This window comes from Hyaena hyaena, unplaced genomic scaffold (assembly GCF_003009895.1).
Source record: "Hyaena hyaena isolate Hyena2069 unplaced genomic scaffold, ASM300989v1 scaffold_52, whole genome shotgun sequence".
Taxonomy (NCBI): domain Eukaryota; kingdom Metazoa; phylum Chordata; class Mammalia; order Carnivora; family Hyaenidae; genus Hyaena; species Hyaena hyaena.
The window spans coordinates 3467022-3487697 of record NW_024080684.1 but is presented as its reverse complement, the minus strand read 5'-3'; the positions used below and the strand labels follow the sequence as shown (position 1 = coordinate 3487697).

General features: G+C 44.1%; 2 protein-coding genes across 6 annotated transcripts in view; one reads left to right on the top strand and one right to left on the bottom strand.

Moving 5' to 3' along the window:
* Window positions 1-9161, top strand: part of ZC2HC1B (zinc finger C2HC-type containing 1B) — a 43389-nt gene extending 34228 nt beyond the window's left edge. The window contains exons 6-8 of the mRNA XM_039230905.1: window positions 1071-1179; window positions 8470-8554; window positions 9023-9161. Coding sequence (XP_039086836.1) covers window positions 1071-1179; window positions 8470-8540 — 180 coding nt within the window. The 3' untranslated portion in view covers window positions 8541-8554; window positions 9023-9161. The remainder of the gene's footprint in view (window positions 1-1070; window positions 1180-8469; window positions 8555-9022) is intronic.
* Window positions 9162-11830: 2669 nt separating this feature from the next.
* Window positions 11831-20676, bottom strand: part of PLAGL1 (PLAG1 like zinc finger 1) — a 74745-nt gene continuing 65899 nt past the window's right edge. The window contains exons 5-7 of one of the 5 annotated variants that reach the window (XM_039230897.1): window positions 19136-19266; window positions 15525-15652; window positions 11831-14173 (exon numbers count right to left, since the gene is read on the bottom strand). In XM_039230897.1, the coding sequence (XP_039086828.1) occupies window positions 12934-14169 (1236 nt within the window). In that variant the 5' untranslated portion in view covers window positions 14170-14173; window positions 15525-15652; window positions 19136-19266 and the 3' untranslated portion in view covers window positions 11831-12933. Of the gene's footprint in view, window positions 14174-15524; window positions 15653-18806; window positions 18999-19135; window positions 19267-20676 lie in introns of those variants that run through there. The other 4 variants (XM_039230898.1, XM_039230899.1, XM_039230896.1 and 1 more) reach the window with 4 other exon arrangements.

Genomic DNA, 20676 nt, shown 5'->3' with positions numbered 1-20676 from the left:
TGGGGCCAGAGGGAGTCCAGGGAAGCAGCAAACGGAAGTGCTCTTTATTCCTGAAGAAGGCCAGCTGGCCGTCCTGAGTGTAACCAGTGACTTGGCCCTGTTCCTCTCCTTGTTTTCCAGAACTGAGTGGTGACTGGGAGCACAGAAGAAAAATTAGCTGCTTTCTGAGGAAACTCCCCATAGAGTGTATCTGAACAGCAGTCCTCGCTTGTCTTGCGCCGGCTTTGCCACTCAGGGGCCAGGCGAATAGTGAGGCTTATTCAGAGGGGAGCAAGACGGGAGGGGTCGTTTTCCTTCTGAAGGGCTGTTAACAGCGCAGCTGAAATGTGTTTCTATTTTAAACATAATCAACTTTAAAAATGTGTTATAGCCTTAACCAAGAGAGACCAATATGGGCCTCTGAAAATAGCTGTCTTTGTTTGGACGCGGACGAGCTGCCTGCTGTAATCTCCCTCCCAGCCACCCTTGCCCACGTGAGAACTCTCACTTGGAGTAACAGGTTATCTTTATACAGTGGTTGCCATGGAAATGTTGTTGGGACCAGTAGCTAGGTAAGAGGCCCCCGAAGGACCTTTGGGCCCTTGTTCTGTATTAATGTAACTGTTCAGCTACTGCTGCTCAGCAGGGAGGGGTGTGGTGCGGGGATGATGGAATTCCATGTTTAAAACATTTGCTGCCTGCCAATGTCTGTTTTTCTTCTCTGTTCATGTATTTAAAAACAAAATCATCCTCAAGTAAAATGAAAAACTAAAATGTTCCATAACTGTCCTCATTGACATTAAGTGATTTCTTATGTCTCCATACAACGAATTTTATAGGATTAACATATCACCACTCCCCTTAGGGGTTGATTATGGAATGAAAGTGCCAAAACCCAGACGTGGCTCTGAGAACCAGCAGGAGGACAGGCGAACGAGGGTACAGGGTGTGCGTGCATCCCCTTCCCCCGCTGGGCAGAGCATGTCCGGGAGCTGACCCCCATCTGCTACTGCTTAAGTGGCGACAGCTTTACCTCCTGGGTGCTACCTAAGGTACAGAGTTGTTCCCTGTCTCTCTTGCTCTTCCTGTAGGCTAGGGCTCAGATGAGTCCCAGAAAAGAGCCAACGGTAACCAGTGCCGTGGGAGTCTTGCTGCAGAACAGGGCCCTGGAATCCCCGAATGTGGTCCCAACTAGGCCAGGTGAGTCGGAGTGAGTGAGTTCAGCTACCGCGTGAGGCACCAGAAGGGAACTGCTGTTGACTTTGGGATTTGTTGACAGTTGGCAAACGCCATGGCATACAGCGTTGCTTTTGGATATAATGATAAGTGGTTTTGTTTGAGGTTAAAGCTTATTCACCGAGAAAGAGAATTTCCTAATTTATCAGGATTTGATAACTCTATTGATACGCAGTCAGATACGATTATAGCAAGGTGGTCTAGAGCCATCATTCTCTGGTCTTGTAAAGTTGAAAAGAGATTAAGAGTGGGATATAACAGTGTATCGGGTATGCTGTGGAAAATAAAAGAAGAAAATGAATAGCCAAGATATGGCAACAACTTAAGTGTTTGCTGATGAAGACTTCAAGACGTTGTATATATACATAATGGAATATTATGTAGCCATAGAAGAGAAAGAAGTCCTGCCTTCTGTGACAACATGGATGGACATTGAGGCCATTATCCTAAGTGAGATAGATAGTTCAGACAGAGAAAGTTAAATACGGTGTGATCACACTTATATATGGACTCTAAACACAGTTGAACTCATAAAAACAGGAAGTAGAATGTGGTTGTCATAGGTAAGGGTGGGGATGGGGAAATGATGGTCAAAGGGTGCAGACTCCTAATTATAAGTTCTAGGGATCTAATGTACAGCGTGGAGACTTTTGTTAGCAATATTGTAGTATATACCTGAAAGTTGCTAAGAGAATAGATCTTAAATATTCTCACCACACACACACACACACACACACACACACACACACTGACACACACACACACACACACACTGACACACACCCCCCAAAGGGAACTATGTGAGGTTGTAGATGTGCAAAAATTTTTGTGGTAGTCATTTTGCAAGATATATGTGTATCAAACCATCCTATTGTGCACCTTAAACTCTCACAATGTTCTAATCAATTATATCTCAATAAAGCTGGAGAAGAAAAAAAAAGGGAAATTTTCCTTGCTAGAACTAAATAATTTCTTCCAAGTAGCAGAAAGGCATAGCCACCATTAAAGCACTTCCCTGTGTGCTAGAACCATTTCATTTTATTTTCCTGATAATCTCCCAAATGTTTTAATCTGTGGAAAGGGAAAAAGGCTCAGAAGGAGAAGTTATTTGTTCAAAGCACACAACTGGCAAACAGCAGACCCAGGTGAGATATCTCCTGGGCTGCCCCTCTGCACTGAGCTGCCTTGATAAATGTGGCATTCTTCTGATGATCAACATCGTGCTATGAAGGCAATGTGAATTCACTCACGGCCATATTGGCGCCTCTGATCAGGAGTTTTATTTTGAAGGTGTTATCAGAATCAGACTAGGAACTGCCAGTCTCACAGTCCATAAAGTCACCATACCAGAAAGCTTTCGTAGTTTTGAAATTCCTCATGCGTTGTTTATCATGGGCTAAAAATGGAATGGGACATTTAGAAAAGATTCCCTACAGCCATGTAAACCCAATTCATTCGTTTTTTTCCCTGATCTGTGAAAACTTAACAATGGGGTTTTAGTTTTCACTTAGAAAATAATACATTCAAATTATACATATGTTTATTTGGTAAAACTTTCGGTAAGCTAGTTTTCTAAATCATAGATTGGTGTCCTTCAGAGAGACAAGTTCTTTATATTATAGTTTCTTATTTTTTCAAAGATTATATTATAATGCTTCCCTTTCAGTGAAAAGCCTTCTTTTAAGTTTGAGGTTAAACCTTACTTGCCAGGAGGGAATATTTCTAAATTCATCATGATTAGAGAATTCTGACAATGTGCCAAGTCTGGTCTGATTATAGCAGTGGGATCTAGGGCCTTCATTCCTTGGTCTAGTAAACTTGCAAAAAGACTGGGAATGGGAGAAGGCAGTGTGTCAGTTTGAAATAGTGTTGAAAATAAAGGAATAGTTTTTTGGCTTGGACTAAGTGATTTTTTCAAAGTAGCAGCAAGGCTTCTATGAAAATAAGTGAAAAGCTCCTAAACTAGACCTCAAAAATTTTGTTTCACCGTATGTGACACATCCCATGATGTGTCTCAGCATGTGACATGTCCCAGCACTTGACAATAGGCAGAATGTTATAAAGACACCATTCTAATCAATCAGAAAATAGATTAGTAGCCAGTAGGTCTAAGCAAAATAGTATTATGTTTGCTCTTGACTAGCTAATGGTGGTTTATGACCACTGTGATGTTGCTAAGTAACATCTATTTATTTATCTATTTAATTTATTTATTTTAATATAATTTATTGTCAAGTTGGTTTCCATATAACACCCAGTGCTCACCCCAACAGGTGCCCTCCTCCATGCCCATCACCCATTTTCCCCTCTCCCCCCACCCCCATCAACCCTCAGTTTGTTCTCAGCATTTGGGAGTCTCTCATGGTTTGCCTCCCTCCCTCTCCTCCCCCCATGGTCTTCTGTTAAGTTTCCCCTGTTCTACATATGAGTGAAAACATATAGTATCTGTCTTTCTCTGCCTGACTTATTTCACTTAGCATAACACCCTTGAGTTCCATCCACATTGCTACAAATGGCCAGATTTCATTCTTTCTCATTGCCATGTAGTATTCCATTGTATAGATAAACACATCTTCTTGATCCATTCGTCCGTTGATGGACACTTAGGCTCTTTCCATGATTTGCCTATTGTTGAAAGTGCTGCTTTGAACATTGGGGTACATGTGCCTCTATGCATCAGCACCCCTGTATCCCTTGGGTAAATTCCTAGCAGTGCTATTGCTGGGTCATAGGGGAGTTCTATTGTTAATTTTTTGAGGAACCTCCACACTGTTTTCCAGAGGGGCTGCACCAGTTTATATTCCCACCAACAGTGTAAGAGGGAAAAGGCACATTTTTTAACATGGCTCACACTGGGTTCTATCCCACCGCTGCCTCTGTGTTCTTCTTTAAAATGTTTTCTTTTTTTTAATGTTTATTTTGAGAGAGAGAGAGAGAGAGAAAATGCGAGCAGGGGAGGGGCAAAGAGAAAGGCAGACACAGAACCTGAAGCAGGCTCCAGGCTCCGAGCTGTCAGCAAATGGCCCGACACGGGGCTTGTAATCACAAACCATGAGATCATGACGTCAGCCGAAGTCAGACGCTTAACCAACTGAGTCCCCCAGGCGCCCCTGTGCTCTATACTGTAACAGGCCTGCACACTCCTGGCCCAGGGCTTTTGTACACTGATCGCTCCTTTGGCTGAAAACCAAAACAGTCCCCCCTGACCTGCACTGCTCACTCACTTCAGGTCTTTGCTGAGTGTCGTCTTCAGAGTGAGGCCCCTCAATGTCTATGTTTAAACTTTATCAAACCCTCCATAATTCTCTTTGTAGTATTTTTATTTTTTAGTGTTTGTTTATTTTGAGAGAGAAAAAGAGCATGCATGCACTAGCAGGGGAGGGGCAGAGAGAGAGAGAGAGAGAGAGAGAGAGAATCTCAAGCAGGCTCTGTGCTGCCAGCACAGAGCCCAACATGGGGCTCAAACTCACAAACTGTGAGATCATGATCGGAGCCAAAACCAAGAATCCGAGACTTAACCTACTGAGCTAGGTGCTCTCCCCCTTTGCAATTTTTTAAAATAGCATTTATCACCATCTAATATTCAATCTATATTTTTCTCCCACCACCAAAAAGGAATTTAAGTTTCAAGAAGCCTGAGATCTGTCTTCTTTGTCTATTTTTAATTGTACTGCTGTATCCCTACCTATTGGAATTGTTCACGGCACATATGAGGTGCTTGATAAATACTTTTTTGAATGAAATATATGGGAGAAAAGTAGGTGTCTTGATTCTGTAATTTCCCACTTAAATTATTGGCATGTGAATTCGAATTGTCATGTTAATTAGATTTAAGAGGTAGTTTTTGTTTTAGTTCAGGTTTAAGATGCTTTTTTTTAACCATTAAATATTTTATTTATTTTTTTAATATAGTTTATTGTCAAGTTGGTTTCCATATAACACCCAGTGCTTATCCCAACAAGTGCTCTCCTCCATGCCCATCACCCATTTTCCCCTCCCCCATCTTGGGACACCTGGGTTAGTTAAGCATCTGACTCTTCATTTCAGCTCAGGTTGTGATCTCACAGTTCGTGAGATCGAGCCCCATGATGGGCTCTGTGCTGATGGTGTGTACACTGCTTGGGATTCTCCCTGCTTTCTCCCTACCCATGTGCATGGGCACTTCCTCTCAAAATAAGCACTAAAAATTTTTTAATTTCTTGCCTTTTCCTGTAGTGTCACTTGCTTACATTTAAATAAAAGTCTCCAGTTTGGTTTGCCTTTAAATTAGTTACATTTCATTTGGAGTCATCCTGGGAGGAAAGCATACTGAACATATAAGAAGTATATTGAGGGGAGGTGAATTCTTAAAAAATGTTTAAGGCTTGGAGAAAAACACTGCCTTTCACTAATATAAACAGGCTCTTATATGATCAGATTTGCATCTTACTGTCCATTGTTTCTGTTCTGCTCAGTCTCAATCTGTTTGTAATATGAGAATCTTTAAAAAATTGTGGTTGCTTGACTTTGCGATTTCTAGATTGATAATCAGTAGTTTAGGCCACTTGGTGTCACTCACCTTCCACATAAATCCTATTATTGTCTTTCATCTAGCCGGTAGTTAACTCCCTAAAACTCTGGCTTTCATTCTTAAACTCTCGTGTACCTTCCAGGCACAGCGTTTTGTTCTAAATTCACAGTCAGGGGAGATACAAGTGCATAAGTCACAACCCTCATCCCTTCTAGAGTCTTATGAGAAGATAAGCATGTGCGGGAAGATCTCTGATTCAAGAAAGCATGTGATGTATGAAGCTGATACAGCAGCCACCGTGGGTGTTCACAGGATTCATTCACTGAACACATAATTATTATCCATGGTTATTTCTTATGCCCATAGATTCTTAAAAGTCTAGGAGAAGAGGCAGTTAAAAATTATGTCACATATTTAACAATTCGAAATGAAAGTCCTGGGGGAAGACAGGAAAGATCTGACCTTGCCCCAAAGGCTCCGTGCAGGAGGGGTCAGTCAGAGAGAGGAAGCTTCGTGGGGGTGGAGGCATTCGGGATGAGCTTTCAGGATGAGCTAGATGTTGACCAGTGGAGAAAAGTTGAAGATGGAATGAGCAAAGATAAGAAAAGGAAAACACAGAGGACATACTTTGGAAACAAATGGCCCAAAGCATAGCAACGAGTGGGGTGTGAACAGAAAATCAAGTTAGAACGGAAGGCTGGCCCTAGAGCAAGGAGGGCCATAAATGCTCCATGAGGCGCCCAGGCTGGATGTGATAAACGCAGGCGCTGGTGTTGCATCCTCCGTCACCGGCGGCTGTGTGAGTTAGGCAATCATGACGGCCTGGGATTCCTCATTTAGACCTATTTTGTTTGTCTGCTAAAACTTCTTTGGAGGGAGCATTTTTTAAAAAGTATCATGTAAGAAATTAATGCTTAGTGTAGAAAACATTGGAAAATGGAGAAAAAGTGAGAAGTAAAAGTCACTTATAATTCCGTATCCTGACATGACCACTGCTAACAACGATTCCTTTTTCCATTTTTCTCTACGTACACTCTTTTTTTTCCTTTTTATCAAAGTTTGGGATCATAGCCCCATGCTCATCTTGATTTTTTTTTTCCACTAACACATTTTGAAGATTTCCCTATGGCAAAAAGAGATTGTTTTGTTTTGTCTTTGAGCGTTGTATCACAAGATTACTTATTTAGCTCTTTTCCTGGTATTGAGCAGCTAGATTGCTATGCTAATATGCTGTGGTATTTTTTGCTATGCTAAATAATTCCCTTCTTCATGGGGAATAGCCCAGATTGACATCAGACAGTCTTCTAAGCACTTCATATGTCAACTCACTTACTCCTCACAGTAACACAGCGCACACGTAATTGTCCTATTCCTGTGTACAGGCGAGGGGAGTATAGAGAGGCTAAGCCACTGGCTCAAGTAATTTCATCAAAAGGGGTAGAGCTGACTGAGTCTTTGCCTGCTTTGGGATAACTGGGTCAAAAGTGAAAACATTAAGGGGAGAGGCATTTATAACATTGTGATCATCACCTGTAATACTTACGTATGGAAATTGTTTTAGAAAAAGGTATATAGATCTTCTGTTCACACAAAGATTCTAATGTTTAGTTGGAAAGTAAGTTTATAGTCTAGTTTGCAGATATACAACCAGTGGCTATTTGCTCAAGGGTTTTGATATAAAAGGGACTGCGTTCCTGAGGAGGTACTGCGGAGCGAAGCTTCTACAGGACTTTCATACAGAGAGACCAGGATCACTATGACAGTACAGTTCTGGGCACTGGAGCCATGTTCTGTCATGTGTTCAGTGAACTGTATTGTACAACTTTGTTGGAGTGGGCTCTGCTTTTATTTTTGGAGCCAGTGGATTTGATGAATGTAAGCATCTTACCTGCACTAGCATCACCTCCTTACCTAATTTGATTATGTAGCAGATGGAACAAGTATCAAGGGGTCATTGCCACATCTTTGGAAGACCTAAAACGTGTAGATCTTTCAGTGAAAGTAACACTGAAGACTCTCCTCCTGTGTCTTTTGAGATTAGTTTGATTCAGGATGTCCTTGGGTTGTTTGGTAACTTCCCCTTCATAAAACACGGAGTGGAAAGGAGGCCTCTAGGACAGAAGGGGATTGTTCCATTTTACAAAAAAACAAAAAACAAGAAACCAGATTTATCTGAGACTCCTGTCCCATGCCATGCGGTACAAAGCAGACCATAGTGTGGCATGCTTGTATCTATAAACTCCTCCACCCTCATACCTAGTAATGCTGTTGGGCACAAAGGGAAAGAATCCTGTTTGTGGAATGAGTCCATCGCTATGAAAATAAGCCCTGGGAGGAAAGGCATCTCATGCTTCCATAAGGCTTATCAAACCCTTTCTGGAATGAGAGCAGGCAAAGAACTGTGAAGACATGATATACTCAGGGAACATTTCAAAAGCCAGGACAGCGATGGGGAGAGTCAGATTGTAGAAGTGATGGCCCGCCTGAGGTGCTGGTCCAGAGGCCCATCCTGGAGAAGGGGAAGGGCCCGGGGCAGAGGTGGAGAAGGTGCCTGAGACTGTCCCTGTTTCCCTTATTATTTGGCCCAAGATAGAGACTGAGTATTTGTCTATAGCTACAAAACAGAACAAAACAAAAAGGAAGGAGAGACTTTTGAATCCAATGTGAGGATTTCATAATCATTCCTTTTTTTTCTTGCTAATGTTTGCTTTTACATAATAACAAATCTGTTTATGTCTGCAAAGGATTAGCAGTGGACCCTGCTTCTGGAGCAAAACTCAGACAAGGATTTACTAAACCTTCTAAAAAAGATTAACTCCTAGAGGCCAGGTAAGAAAAACAAAAAAAAATTAACCTCTAATCCAGGTGTTGCTAATCATTTAATGTGTAAGGTACAGTTAGTGAGTCTTTAAGAGAATGAATCCATAGTAGGCAAACCAAAGAGAAATTTGGGCAAACCCTCCCTTAGATTAATAAAATATATGCTCTTGAAATACACTCTTTTGTTAAACATATAGTTTGAAGATGATATTCAGCTTCTGACTGGTAAACTACAGGGAAGGGGAACGAGCCCTCATTTTGACCTGGAAGGCTACAGCCCTGTCCCTTCTTCCAAACACATTTGTCCCAAAAAGGACAGTCACCTGAGATTGACACTGAATAGGACTGCTCTGGAGACCTTTTTTTTTTTTTAATTGTTAATTTTTTGTTAAGAATGTAATGAGGCCTGTATTATTTAACATTCTTAATGTGGAAACAATGACGTTCTAAAGTAAATGCCTGTTTGTTTGTTTTCAGACTGTCTCCCTTTAACTCATCAGCTGGCGTGGCTGTGCACCCAGGAATGCCACCTAAGGGGAAAAAAAGGCAGACAGCTGTTTATAAGCCCACGATTCTTCTCGAGACATCATGTACAAGTAAAAACCAGATTCAAATTTTCTTCTTCTTTACTCCCTTTAAAACGTTCAAAACCGTATCATTAAACAACATATCAACCTGCAAGAAAGTGGTTTAAGTTTTTTTTGGTGGGTTTTTATTTTTTATTTTTTTTTGGATTTTTCTCTACTTTTTTTTTTTTTTTTAAGAGAGACAGCATGAGCAGGGGAAGGTCAGAGAGAGAGAGGGAAATGCAGAATCTGAAGCAGGCTCCAGGCTCTGAGCTAACTGTCAGCATAGAGCCCAACGCAGAGCTCGAACCCACGAACCGTGAGATCATGACCTGAGCTGAAGTCGGATGCTTAACTGACTGAGCCACCCAGGCGCCCCTTATTTTTTGGATGTTTTAAAGAAATGTTGCTTTGATGTTAGAACCTTTTAGTGAAATAGTCTTTGGAGTTTTGCTTACTAGAATCATTTATTTGCTAGGAAAATAGGTTTTTACTTAGCTTCGGTCTACATAATGTGAAATCCCTTTTAAAATTAAAAATCTTTTTCTTTCATAGTTTATTGTCAACTTGGTTTCCATATAACACCCTGTGCTCATCCCAACGAGTGCCCTCCTCCATGCCCATCACCCCCCTTCTCCCCCCCAAGCCCCCTTAGCCCTCAGTTTGTTCTCAGCATTCGAGTCTCTCGAAATCCCATTTTTGATATTTGCTCCTGATACACTTTAATTACCAAATACTCCTATTTCAAGTTTCCATCTGTACACCACGAGTTGTCCCACACCAGCTCACACAGTTTGGGGGGAAACACCGCAGTGGAGGAACAAGTCACAAGAACCTTCCCATTCTGTGTGAAGGATGCTCCTAAGTGGCCTCAGGCTGTTTCTAATGGCCAGGCCAGAAGCTACCTGCTCATTCTCCACCCCCGCCCCCAATTTCTGTGGCTTTGCTGGGACGTGGTGTTTCAACTACTCCTTCTCCTTGCCGTCCTCAGGGTGAATAAACTCTTTTTGTAAAGTTCTTGGCACTCATGCTTTTTCATGAATTTTTTATTAAAACATTTTTTTTTAACGTTTTATTCGTTTTTTTGAGACAGAGACAAAATCTGAAGCAGGCTCCAGGCTCTGAGCTATCAGCACAGAGCCCGATGCAGGGCTCAAACTCCACGGACCGTGAGATCACGACCTGAGCTGAAGTCAGACGCTCAACTGACTGAGCCACCCAGGCGCCCCAAGAATTTTTAGTTTTAATTAAAACATTTATTTATTTTGAGCAGGGGAGGGGCAGAGAGGGAGGGAGAGAAATTTCCCAAGCAGGCTCCATGCTGACAGCACGGAGGGAGCCCTACGCAGGGCTCAAACCCACAAACTGTGAGATCAGGATCTGAGCTGAAATGAAAGTCAGATGCTTAACTGACAAAACCACCCAGGCACCCCTATGTTTTTGTTCTTGAACTCGGTTTAAATTAGAAATTAAGCCATTTTTTCTAAATTTATATACATTTTTTACTTTTTAAATGTTTATTTTTGAGAGAGAGAGCATGAGCAGGGGAAGGGGCAGAGAGGATACAGAATCCAAAGCAGGCTCCAGGCTCCGAGCTGTCAGTGTAGAACCTAACTCGGGGCTCGAACCCACGAGCCGTGAGATCATGACCTGAGCCGAGGTCAGACACTTAACCGACTGAGCCACCCAGTGCCCCTCCTGTCTAAATTTAAATAGAATTCCAAGCTACTCCCACTTGTAATACAGCAGATACAACACCTGAACTCTTTTATGATCTGTGTTTTGGGACCAAATGCTATGTTCTGTGCTCAGGTAAATCAGTTATGTGCGCTGCAATGGACTGAAGACTACTAAGCCATGTGAAGTTATCTGTGGAAGCTTCTGTAAGTGGATCTTGGGAGATTTTGCTCAGGTGAACCAGTACTGTCTGCCCTCCCTGCTCTGGCAGATTGCCTTCTCTCAGAGAGGTAAGAGTGGATATAGGAATGGAGGTAGGCAGCCCACTGGGTTCCTACTGAAGAGGGAAACTTTATCCCTTTTTCTCATTTCCTACCTGCAGCTTAAACTGTACTTTAAGGATCCACCATGTCGGGTCTCCATACTGCAGTCGAGCCCTGGGTCGCTTGGTGCCCTTTATGTTCATCAGCATCACGGTTAAGGGCTGTGGGCCAGGGTTTCTCGTGCTGGCTAAAAGGCTTCTTTGATGGACAAAGGGTACTCACGGCTTCCTTTTCTCTACCCACCCCCATCCTAATGAGAGGTTAAGCAAAACCGGCTTTTCAGATTCAAGGGGTCATAGTACTTTCTGAAGAAATCCTAACAAGCAATAGGCAAGCTTCTAATCTGTACTGGAAATTAATGGTAAGGACCATTGTGAAACTGGAACATGGTAGCCCAGGGTAGCTAGTACTCTGACATCTACATCAGAAAGTACATAATATTATAGAAGAATTAAAACAATTTTATCAGTAATTTTTAGAATTAAATAGTGCTAGGAACTTAACTGAAGCATATAAGCTTCCACTTTAAGTCCTAATTTACTCCAAAAAAGGTAGTTTCTCATTGATGCTGAATAGAAGTCAGAATAGTAGTTTCTGTGGGGGACGTAATGGCCAGGAGGGGGCATGAGGGAGCCGGCTCGGGAGCTGGAAATGTTTTCTATCCCAATCTGGACGGTGCCGCGGGTGTAGTTTGTAGTAAAAACCAGTCAAGTCAAGTATGCAGGATTTGTAGAGTTTATTATATGTAAGATATATCTTCATATAGAAAGCCTCTAAACACAAAAGACAAATGAGCTTTAAAAAAAGGTTAGGTTTTATATTCTTACTCATTAGATACCAAATTCAAGACATAGATTATAGTTACATTGCAAATGTTATCCTTTTGAATAAAACTAATATTGACTTAAATGATGAATTTAAATGCATTTATTGGTGATTAAAAATAATACTTAAGCAGAGTAGTATTTTAAGCCAGAGCAAAGAAAATTCTTGTTTAATATATATATATATATATTTTAAAATTCCAGTAATATTTTCTTAAATTCCTGTTAAAAATATAATCAATATTAAAGTCAGCAAAATGCTTTTTTTTGACTGACGCCTGGATTATTTTACCACTTAACCTGGTTACACAGTGATTTTTTTTTTCCGTCAGATATAACTGACAACCAGTTTAGTCTTTTAAGATAAATGAAGTGATAACTCACATTGTAGCATCTTGTGGAAAATATTCAAACTACATTTAAAATGCTTTTTTAAAATGGAGATGTCTATTATTCCACAAGACATTGTTTCTGTAAAACTACAGGTTGGCTATGGCAATAGTAACTAAACTACATCCAACCCTGAAGGTAGAAAAATCCCTGAAAAGAAATACACAGCCTAGTTATAATATGCAATATAAAGGTTATTCTTGTATTTCAAAAATTCTCCCATGTTGGAGAAATCCAAACCTTCCCATAGTTCCCTTACTAGGCAGTGCCGCATAAAATTAGTTAACATTATTATGATCATGGCTTACGATTAAATTCAATTTGACAAACACCTATATATAGCAGCCCTCGTTTGGATGTCGGTTATGACAATAGTTGCAGTTCCATTAAAGAATACTTGCTTATTAAATTTGGTACAAAGCATGAACACTCAGGACAATTGGCACAATACATGCAGTTCGAGAACTCTCTTTATGTCAAGCCAGTCATCACTGAATTCGCCGTATTTCCAAGTCCCGCTTTCCAAATCTTTCCTCGTATCATAACTGATGTTTAAAATGCTCCGTAAAACACCCTCCAGAATAAGAAAAGTACGCCTTAAAAACCAGTCATCTGAACGCATGATGGAAATGAGGCAGGATAGCGGAGCCGGTGCCAGCTGGGAAAACGTGGGGGATGGGGGGCAGGGGGAGCTGGCCCAGGCTCATAGTGCTCATGGCTAGTGAGGGATCTTGTTGCTGCTGCCCCAGGCAGCTTAACCTGTGGGGCAGAGACTCCCCAGGCCCCAGGGTGAGTGCGCTATTCCCAAAGGCATTTTGGGTAGCAGGCGGGGGCAGCTGCCAGAAGCCCAGCAGGGGGGAGATGTCCAAAGAGGCAGGTATCGTTAGGTTCACAGCGTCTGCAGGGAGCTCCTTGGGCAGGCTGACTTTGCCAGGGCCCCCCTTGGCCAGATCGAAGCCCGGGCTGAGCTTGTGAGGTGACTGAGGCTCTTGCAGAGGCAAGTCCTCAAGCAAACCGATGTTGCAGAATCCTTTAGTATCTGCTTTGAGGGGCAGGCTTGCCAGTGGGGAGTATGAGGTAGAACTGGTGTTGTACTTGTGATTCTGCAGGGGGGCGGGAGGGGAGCCGGGGGAGGTGACGGGGTGCAGAGGGGCCAGGGGCTCCGGCAGCGCCGGCACCGGCTGGGAGGTTGGATCGGAGGGGTTGTGGGCGTGGCCGTGCACCTCAGCCGCCAGGCCGCCGGCGAGCCCGTTCTGCGCGGGGGCTCCCAGGGGGAAGGGAGAGAGCGGGGCGGCCTTCAGCTGAAACTGGGGGGAGATGGAGTGGAAGGTGCTCAGAAGGTCTCCGGACTGCAGACTCTCTTTCATCAGCTCCTGTGAGTGTGTCTTCTTGGTGTGTCGGGTGAGGTGGTCTTTGCGCCCGAATCTCTGGGCGCAAAACTGGCACAGGAAGTCCTTGCAGCCTGTGTGGACCACCAGATGGCGCCGCACGTCCTTCCGGGTGTAGAAGCATCTCTCGCAGTGGTCGCACTGGTGCTTCTTCTCCTTGGTGCCGCCGGGCGGCTTTTCTTCCGCGTGGGCCTTGAGGTGGTCCAGCAGCACCTCGGTGCTCCCCAGCTCCAGGGCGCACACGCCGCACGTGAGGTCGCCGCTGCTGGCCGCGTGGAGGGCCAGGTGCCTCTTGTAGCCCAGCATGGTGTTGTACTTCTTCCCACACTCCTCACACCCGAAGGCCATTTTGTTGGGGTCATGCGTTTGGAGGTGGTTTTTCAGGTGGTCTTTCCGATTGAACGTCTTCTCACAGTGAGCGCACTGGTGAGATTTCTGGGGTGAATGGGTAGCCATGTGCCTAGGAACAGAAGGGAGAAGAAATGAGTCCCTTCTGAAATTTTAACAGCCAAATGTATTGTAGGAACAATATTTAAGTAATGCTTTTATCTAGGTGAGGTGTAAGATTATTTTCATAAAAAATCTATATTTCCCAGATTCTACCAATGTATAATAAAAAAAAATAGGCACCACTAAAGGTACAATAGTTTTATACCTGTAAAAAAAAAAAAAAAAAACCACTCCTTGAGAACCGATTTTCCTCATATATGCAGAGATTTCTAAACATATATAAATATTTAAAAATACGTCATTTTCAGGAAAGGGTTAAATGGATGTTCTATACCCTCTGGAAATTACTGAGTTTTCAAAAGTGACCCAATTTACCTTCCACCCAAAACCCCATGCCCGCCCCCCACACCCTCTTCCCAGATTTTAGGTGGTTTTTCCTATGTACAGTTCCTGCTTGGTTTTCATTGATGAGGTAGAAAGTTCAGGCCATAGAAATAACACTAAGTGTCTATCCTTGATCTCCAAGAGTGTTCAGTTGGACCCCAAACCCGGAATGCCACCCCACCGCCTGTGCTGTGAGCCTGAGCCTCATGCTCAAGTCTCGGCTCCTCAGCTGAATACTTTTCTATGAGCTGTCATCTCAGAGGTGTGCAGCCCCTGTCTCCAGAGGCTCTAACGACAAAATTCATGAAGCAGCCTAGGTTGTACTTCAAGCCACAAGCTGCAATTAAGGATGCTGTTCTGGAAATAAAACTAACACACAGGACCTGGCGTTTCATAGGATAACACTCAGTTATTACGATGAACCTTTTTAAAGTGTTAAGGATGACAAACTTAAGATTTCCTCAAGTTTTTTTTTTTTTTTTTTTTTTTAAACCTACTGAGTTTAGGGGTAGAGTCCCATGATGTATACACTGAATGTTAGCCAACTTGACAATAAATTATGCTTTAAAAAATAATAATAAAAATTAAAAACCAACAGTTTAGATTTTAGGAGCTCAGCGGAACTACAACAAATGGAATTGTGATGGTTTTCCAAAGCGGATTTGTGCTTTACAAATACAATACAGGTATTTTGAAGTTTCAGATCAACTACAGCTTAACATTTATTTTGAGAGAGTGAGTTAGAGCATGAGGGTGGGGGGGGGGGAGAGAGAGAGAGAGAGAGAGAGAGAATCCCAAGCAGGCTCCACGCAGGCTTGAACTCACAAACCGTGAGAGCATGAGCTGAGCTGAAATCAAGAGTCGGATGCTCAACCGACTGAGCCACCCAGGCGCGCCCCTCAAAGGAAAACGCTGAACTGTTGTAGCAGCTTAGTCTTTCTAGAAAAAGCCCTTTTGAATTTTGCCAATGAAATTACCAGTGACCTTCACGAAGCAGGCTGAGGGTGTCTCAGTGGGATCTTGAAGAACTGGAGACGGGTTGCACGCCTCTGAGATGCAATTGAACTTGTGGCTTTGGGTACAAAAGAATTTCTAACAACTCATTCTGTAAAAAAAGAATTTCTTTAAAGACCATATGTTGAAGTCAAAAGTATATTCATCATACCTTCACCCAACCTTCTAACCTACATTGTCCACTCCTGATCCTTTCCTAGAATTGGTAAGGGGTCTACAGTAGCTGCTGTTGGAAAGCCAGTTCAAAAACATAATTTGGGTCTAATTGTCATTTTCTTAAAGCAAAACTTTATTTCTTCTCCCTCTCTCCCTTCAGAAAAAAAATATTAGCCAACTATGTGCAGGGGATAGAAAGAAAAGGAAGTTCCACCTCTCCCCTCCAGGACAGCAGGGCTCAGCATACACAGGGATATGTAGAATGCTACCGTTGTGGAGGGACAGGACCCATTGCGAGAGGCAGCTGGGACATGTAACACGGTGCTGTGTCCCCAAGTTCCACATGTATTGAAACACATTGCAGAAAAGGGTTTTTGAAGCCAAGTTATACAAGGCTTATACCCCATTCTTACACAAGGTACCCACAGATACATCATCAGGAATAGATATGAGGGGGAATGGTTTGCAAACCTGACATTTAAACAGTCTTCAGTGTGGTCCAGAACTAGAGAACAGGACTCCCTGAGCTCTGCCCTGGCTTTTCTATTCTTGCCTTTTCTTCTTTGTGGAGGACTTTGATTAGATTTCATTTATCACCCAGGGGTAGGTCAATGCCAAGTTAACGACTCTGGACCACCCTACTCCTGACTACCTGTGAGAAAGGTACAGGTCAGCGAAACTCTACTTGAGCAATAACACCACTTTTCACGTTTTACCAGCTGCCATTCCTCTGATTCTTTTGACTCTTTCCTTCGCCTGGCATCCAGCCCTTCCCCTTTTAATTGATCCCTTACTCACTCATGCAACAGTCCCAATCTAGAACACGATCATCTTATAGCTGAAATTACTTCAACAGCTGGTTTCCCTCCCTCAACTTCTCGTCTTGCCTCACAGCCCACGAAACCACCAGCTTCAGGCTGTGCTACAGGCAGCGCCACGTGTAACTGCTTACAGTAAGACCTCCAAGCGGGAATTCGGGCCGGCCTCGCAGAATCCGCTTTTCTGCGTGCCTTCTGCCTTTTCCTCCTGCTTCCCCCACCTGCTGTACCGGGACCCACGTTCTCCTTTCTAAGGTTCTTTTCTCCGACCTCAGCTTCTAAAACGGAGCTTATGTTGAAGCTGCGGGAATGGGATGGTATGCTACCCACTGTACAAACTAAAACCACAAAACCTAAAGTGTCGCCCCCCATCTTGCCACTCGTTACTCTGCTTCAAGCCAGAGGCGCGAGGCGCGGGGGGCCGTTCAGGGCAGGCAGTTCTGGCATAAAGCCAGCTGCTTGCCGTTTGGGCCTCACTTCGCACCCTTCACTGAGCAAGCTGCTCCCCTTGCTCGGAACGACCACCTCCTAAATAATTGCTCAAGGCATCTTCTTCAGTGCGGTTAACCATGGCACTCCCACCTAATTCCTGTCTTCCAATAATCTGTCAGCTTCACGGTCTTCCCAAATATTTATCCCCCGTATGTGTTTCAGTCTTTATCCACAGGTGGATTAACTGGAGCAACTGCTGCTCTCGGTGTTTGGGTAAGAACAATCACTGTGCGCACATAAGAAGCTTGTTGCAAAACAGGAGGGCTTTACAATGAAGTTGATGCACTCAGTACTTACAGATTAATGGCAATTAAAGATGGGTCTGTGTACAGAACCCATCTGAATTTTAAAACACCTAAGCATTTATAGGCTTATTTTAAAAACCAGAGTCTATTGCGTTATGACAGTGGTATTCTGAGGGGCGAGGAGCATAACGTAGATCTTTTTAAAACTTTCAGGTGCCTCTCTCCAAGGGTCCTCTGAGATTTAAGAATAACGAGGTCTGTGTTAACGCCACTCAGATGGAAATCTCTTGCCAAATTTTGACTCTCCCCTGTGCAGTTATAGGTGAGGAGCCTGAAAGTTGAAGCTCTAACGTTCATTTCACGGAGATGAAAGGCAAGTGACAAATTCCCCTAAGCAGGTGTCAGAAGCAGCGCACACAACAGCGCAGGCTCTGCGTGCAGACGGCGTCCACAGCACCACAGCCTTCATTCTCAATGCTTCTCAAGACTCCTGCACAGCTCAGTAATCGTGTGTGTGTGTGTGTGTGTGTGTGTGTTGTCTTTTCTAGGATGTGAAAATCCTTTGGAGGGAGAAGCTTCAGCTGTATATTCATTTCCCTTGTGGAAGTGAATCCTAACAGGCATTCAAGAAATAATTCCGATTAAATTTAGTTTTTTTTAAGTAATGCTTTTCATCCTTTGGTATATCATGGATGCCTTTGAAAATCTGATTAAATGCACACACGCAACAGCTGTATACCCAATAGAATTCCACGTGGCAGGCTGGACAGACTCCTCCCAAGTTGAGAAACTGCTCTAAAGACTGGTACTTTGGAGACGTTCCCCCGCTCCATCCTTATGGACAGGACCTGGACACATGCTCCGTATTTCATGCCTATTACCTCACACTTCCCCTCAGTCCACTGGCCACTTGTCTCATCTCCGAAATACTACCAGAGTCCTCTTTCTCACATCTCGACCAAAGCCACCCTTTCCACGGCTCAGACTCGTTACAATAAACAGACCCTTTAGGACAGAGGCTAAGGCCGGTTATGAGCTGCATTCCCTTTCTGCCTCCACTCTGAGCCTCCTCCAACACTATCCTCTAGACTTGTGCGCCTGAGGGCCAAGGCTTCGGGCTTCCCCGGAACCTCCTCTCTGCCCGCCTCCCCGTCCAGGGTGAGGCTGTGCCTTTCTGAGAAGCCCTGCAGGGGCAGCTCCTCAGCGAGCGCAGAGCACGGCTTCCTGCGCCTGCGCGGCGCCGTCAGAGCACCCGCACTGCATTTTAGTGGTGTCTGCATGACTGTCTCCCCAGCACGGGTCTTTTCATCTTGGTGTTTTTATGCCTGGCATGTTGTAGGACCGCAGGAGATACTTGCTGAACGCGTGAACTGACACTACATGCAAAACGGTCACAGAAAGCCACATTCAACACTGGAGTGTGCAAGGCTAACGTGCACCCACATTCTGCATCCCTTGCGGTATCTGGTCAGAGGGCCAGCAAAGCCACTTCAAGGTATGTGTCAAAGTACATACCTTTTCTAGAGCCTCTCACCTCATTAATTTATATCTGGAAATGAAGGCTTTGCCACAGTCTGGCTGCAAGCACTTGTAAGGTCGCTCCCTGGAGTGGGAATAATTGTGGATAGTGAACTTCTCCAGGGTGAGGAACGTCTTGCCACATAATTGGCAGGGATACGTGGCCATGGGCTTTACTTCTCACACCTTCCTTTTCAGATGCGCTGACCAAAGGCTGTGCCATTTAAGCACAAATGGAAGGATGGTGCTGAGCACATGAGCAGAGCCACGGCAGCCTGAACTCCAGACCAGGGGAGAGGCAGCGTCGTGGTCCCGGTTCTACCCAGACATGGGCCTCTCAGTTACCATGAGCTTTGCTTCCTGCTCTCCCACATCCCAGTTTATAGACGCAGCCTCAGGCTGGGAGAACGTCGGAGGCACGATGCGGTTCCGGGAGCATCACTAGAGCCGGGGCACGCTCTGGACCGCCGGGCCGTCTGTGGAGAGAACAACAACAGTTTTCTTGCATTAGCATTTTGACGAGAGTGCTCCTCCTCTCCTCCCAGCTCAGCACCAACTACCCAGAATCCCCACGTTTCTTTCCACGGCCCCAGTGCAGCACACGAGTCTCTCTCCTCCCTCATGTGCTTCCGGAGGCCCTTCTGCACATCAGTCCTCCCAAGCGGCGAGGAGGCAAGCACGCAGCGTTCTGGTGGCAGCTGAAGCACACTTTCCAGAGAGACAGCTACTTCCACAGACGAAGGTATTACCTACTTCAGATCATGACGTGAGGTCAGCGTGAGGCTCAGCCAACCAATTCAGAGGAAAGAAAAAACAAAAGACCTCCCCAGTGTGTTAGAGTGTTTTATTGGTACAGAAATAAAAGTCATCTCTGCCTATTCAAACCCTGGGCTATTCTTCTTCACCCACGGTTAGCATAACGTGCGGTGTTTATTGCACCTGTTTAAACTTCCAGGGGAGGAGATGAAATCATTTGTATACGTCCAAGTTAATTTGTTTGTAAGGTTACCATGCTGAAGATCTCAACTCCATGATGTAAACAAAATGTGAATAAAGCCAGTTTAGTCCACTGATGTGGTGCCTTTCGAGGGGAGACAGAATATTCTCCCGGAAACAAAAATGATGGCTCAGGCTGCAGTTAGACATGTAGGTAGCATCCTCCTGTAAACTGTTTGTTATGCTCATCTCCTCCCCTTCTGTTTCTGGGGGCATTTCCTCATTCCCCAGCCCCACTCTGGAGGCCCAACTCCTTTGTTAGTAAGGCCGCTTCTAGAAGGTGGCCGGCTGCCTCAACCTGTCTCAAACCAACCTTCCAACCTAAGCAAAGTTACCGAAACCCATGCCCTTCCTCTTCTACCAATGGGCCATCATTCGAGGAGCCTTAAGTGTCTCTAGCAGTCATGAACAATGCAGAAAAAACCCTGCCTACCCAGAATCCTGTGCTTTTCTAGAAAGAATAATTCTCAGGCAAGTGGCTGCTAACCTTTCAATTGTCAATACTTAAAAAAAAAAAAAGTACTGTATGTCTATATGAAGCACACTGGAGTAGCACGTATGCAGGCCAGTCTTTCCCGAGCTATGCCGAGTAAGCAGAGCACCCACGGTAAAGTGACCAACCACAGCAGGTCCTCAAGGGCCCATTTCCTGCATGCATTCATTTACTGCCCAGTCTTTAGAGCTGCTCTTTGTTGTGAGAAGTTAATTTTTGCTTACCTTTTCACAGTTACTTTCAGGTAAGGAAAGCTCGAGTCTAGCTAGATAAAATTTATTATAACAGTCTAAGCATCTTTAAACCTACCAGCTCATAGCACACGTACACAGAGAATCAGATACTCCTTTTCTAGCTGACAAAACCTAGAGCGGACGTCTGTGGTGTTCATGGTGTC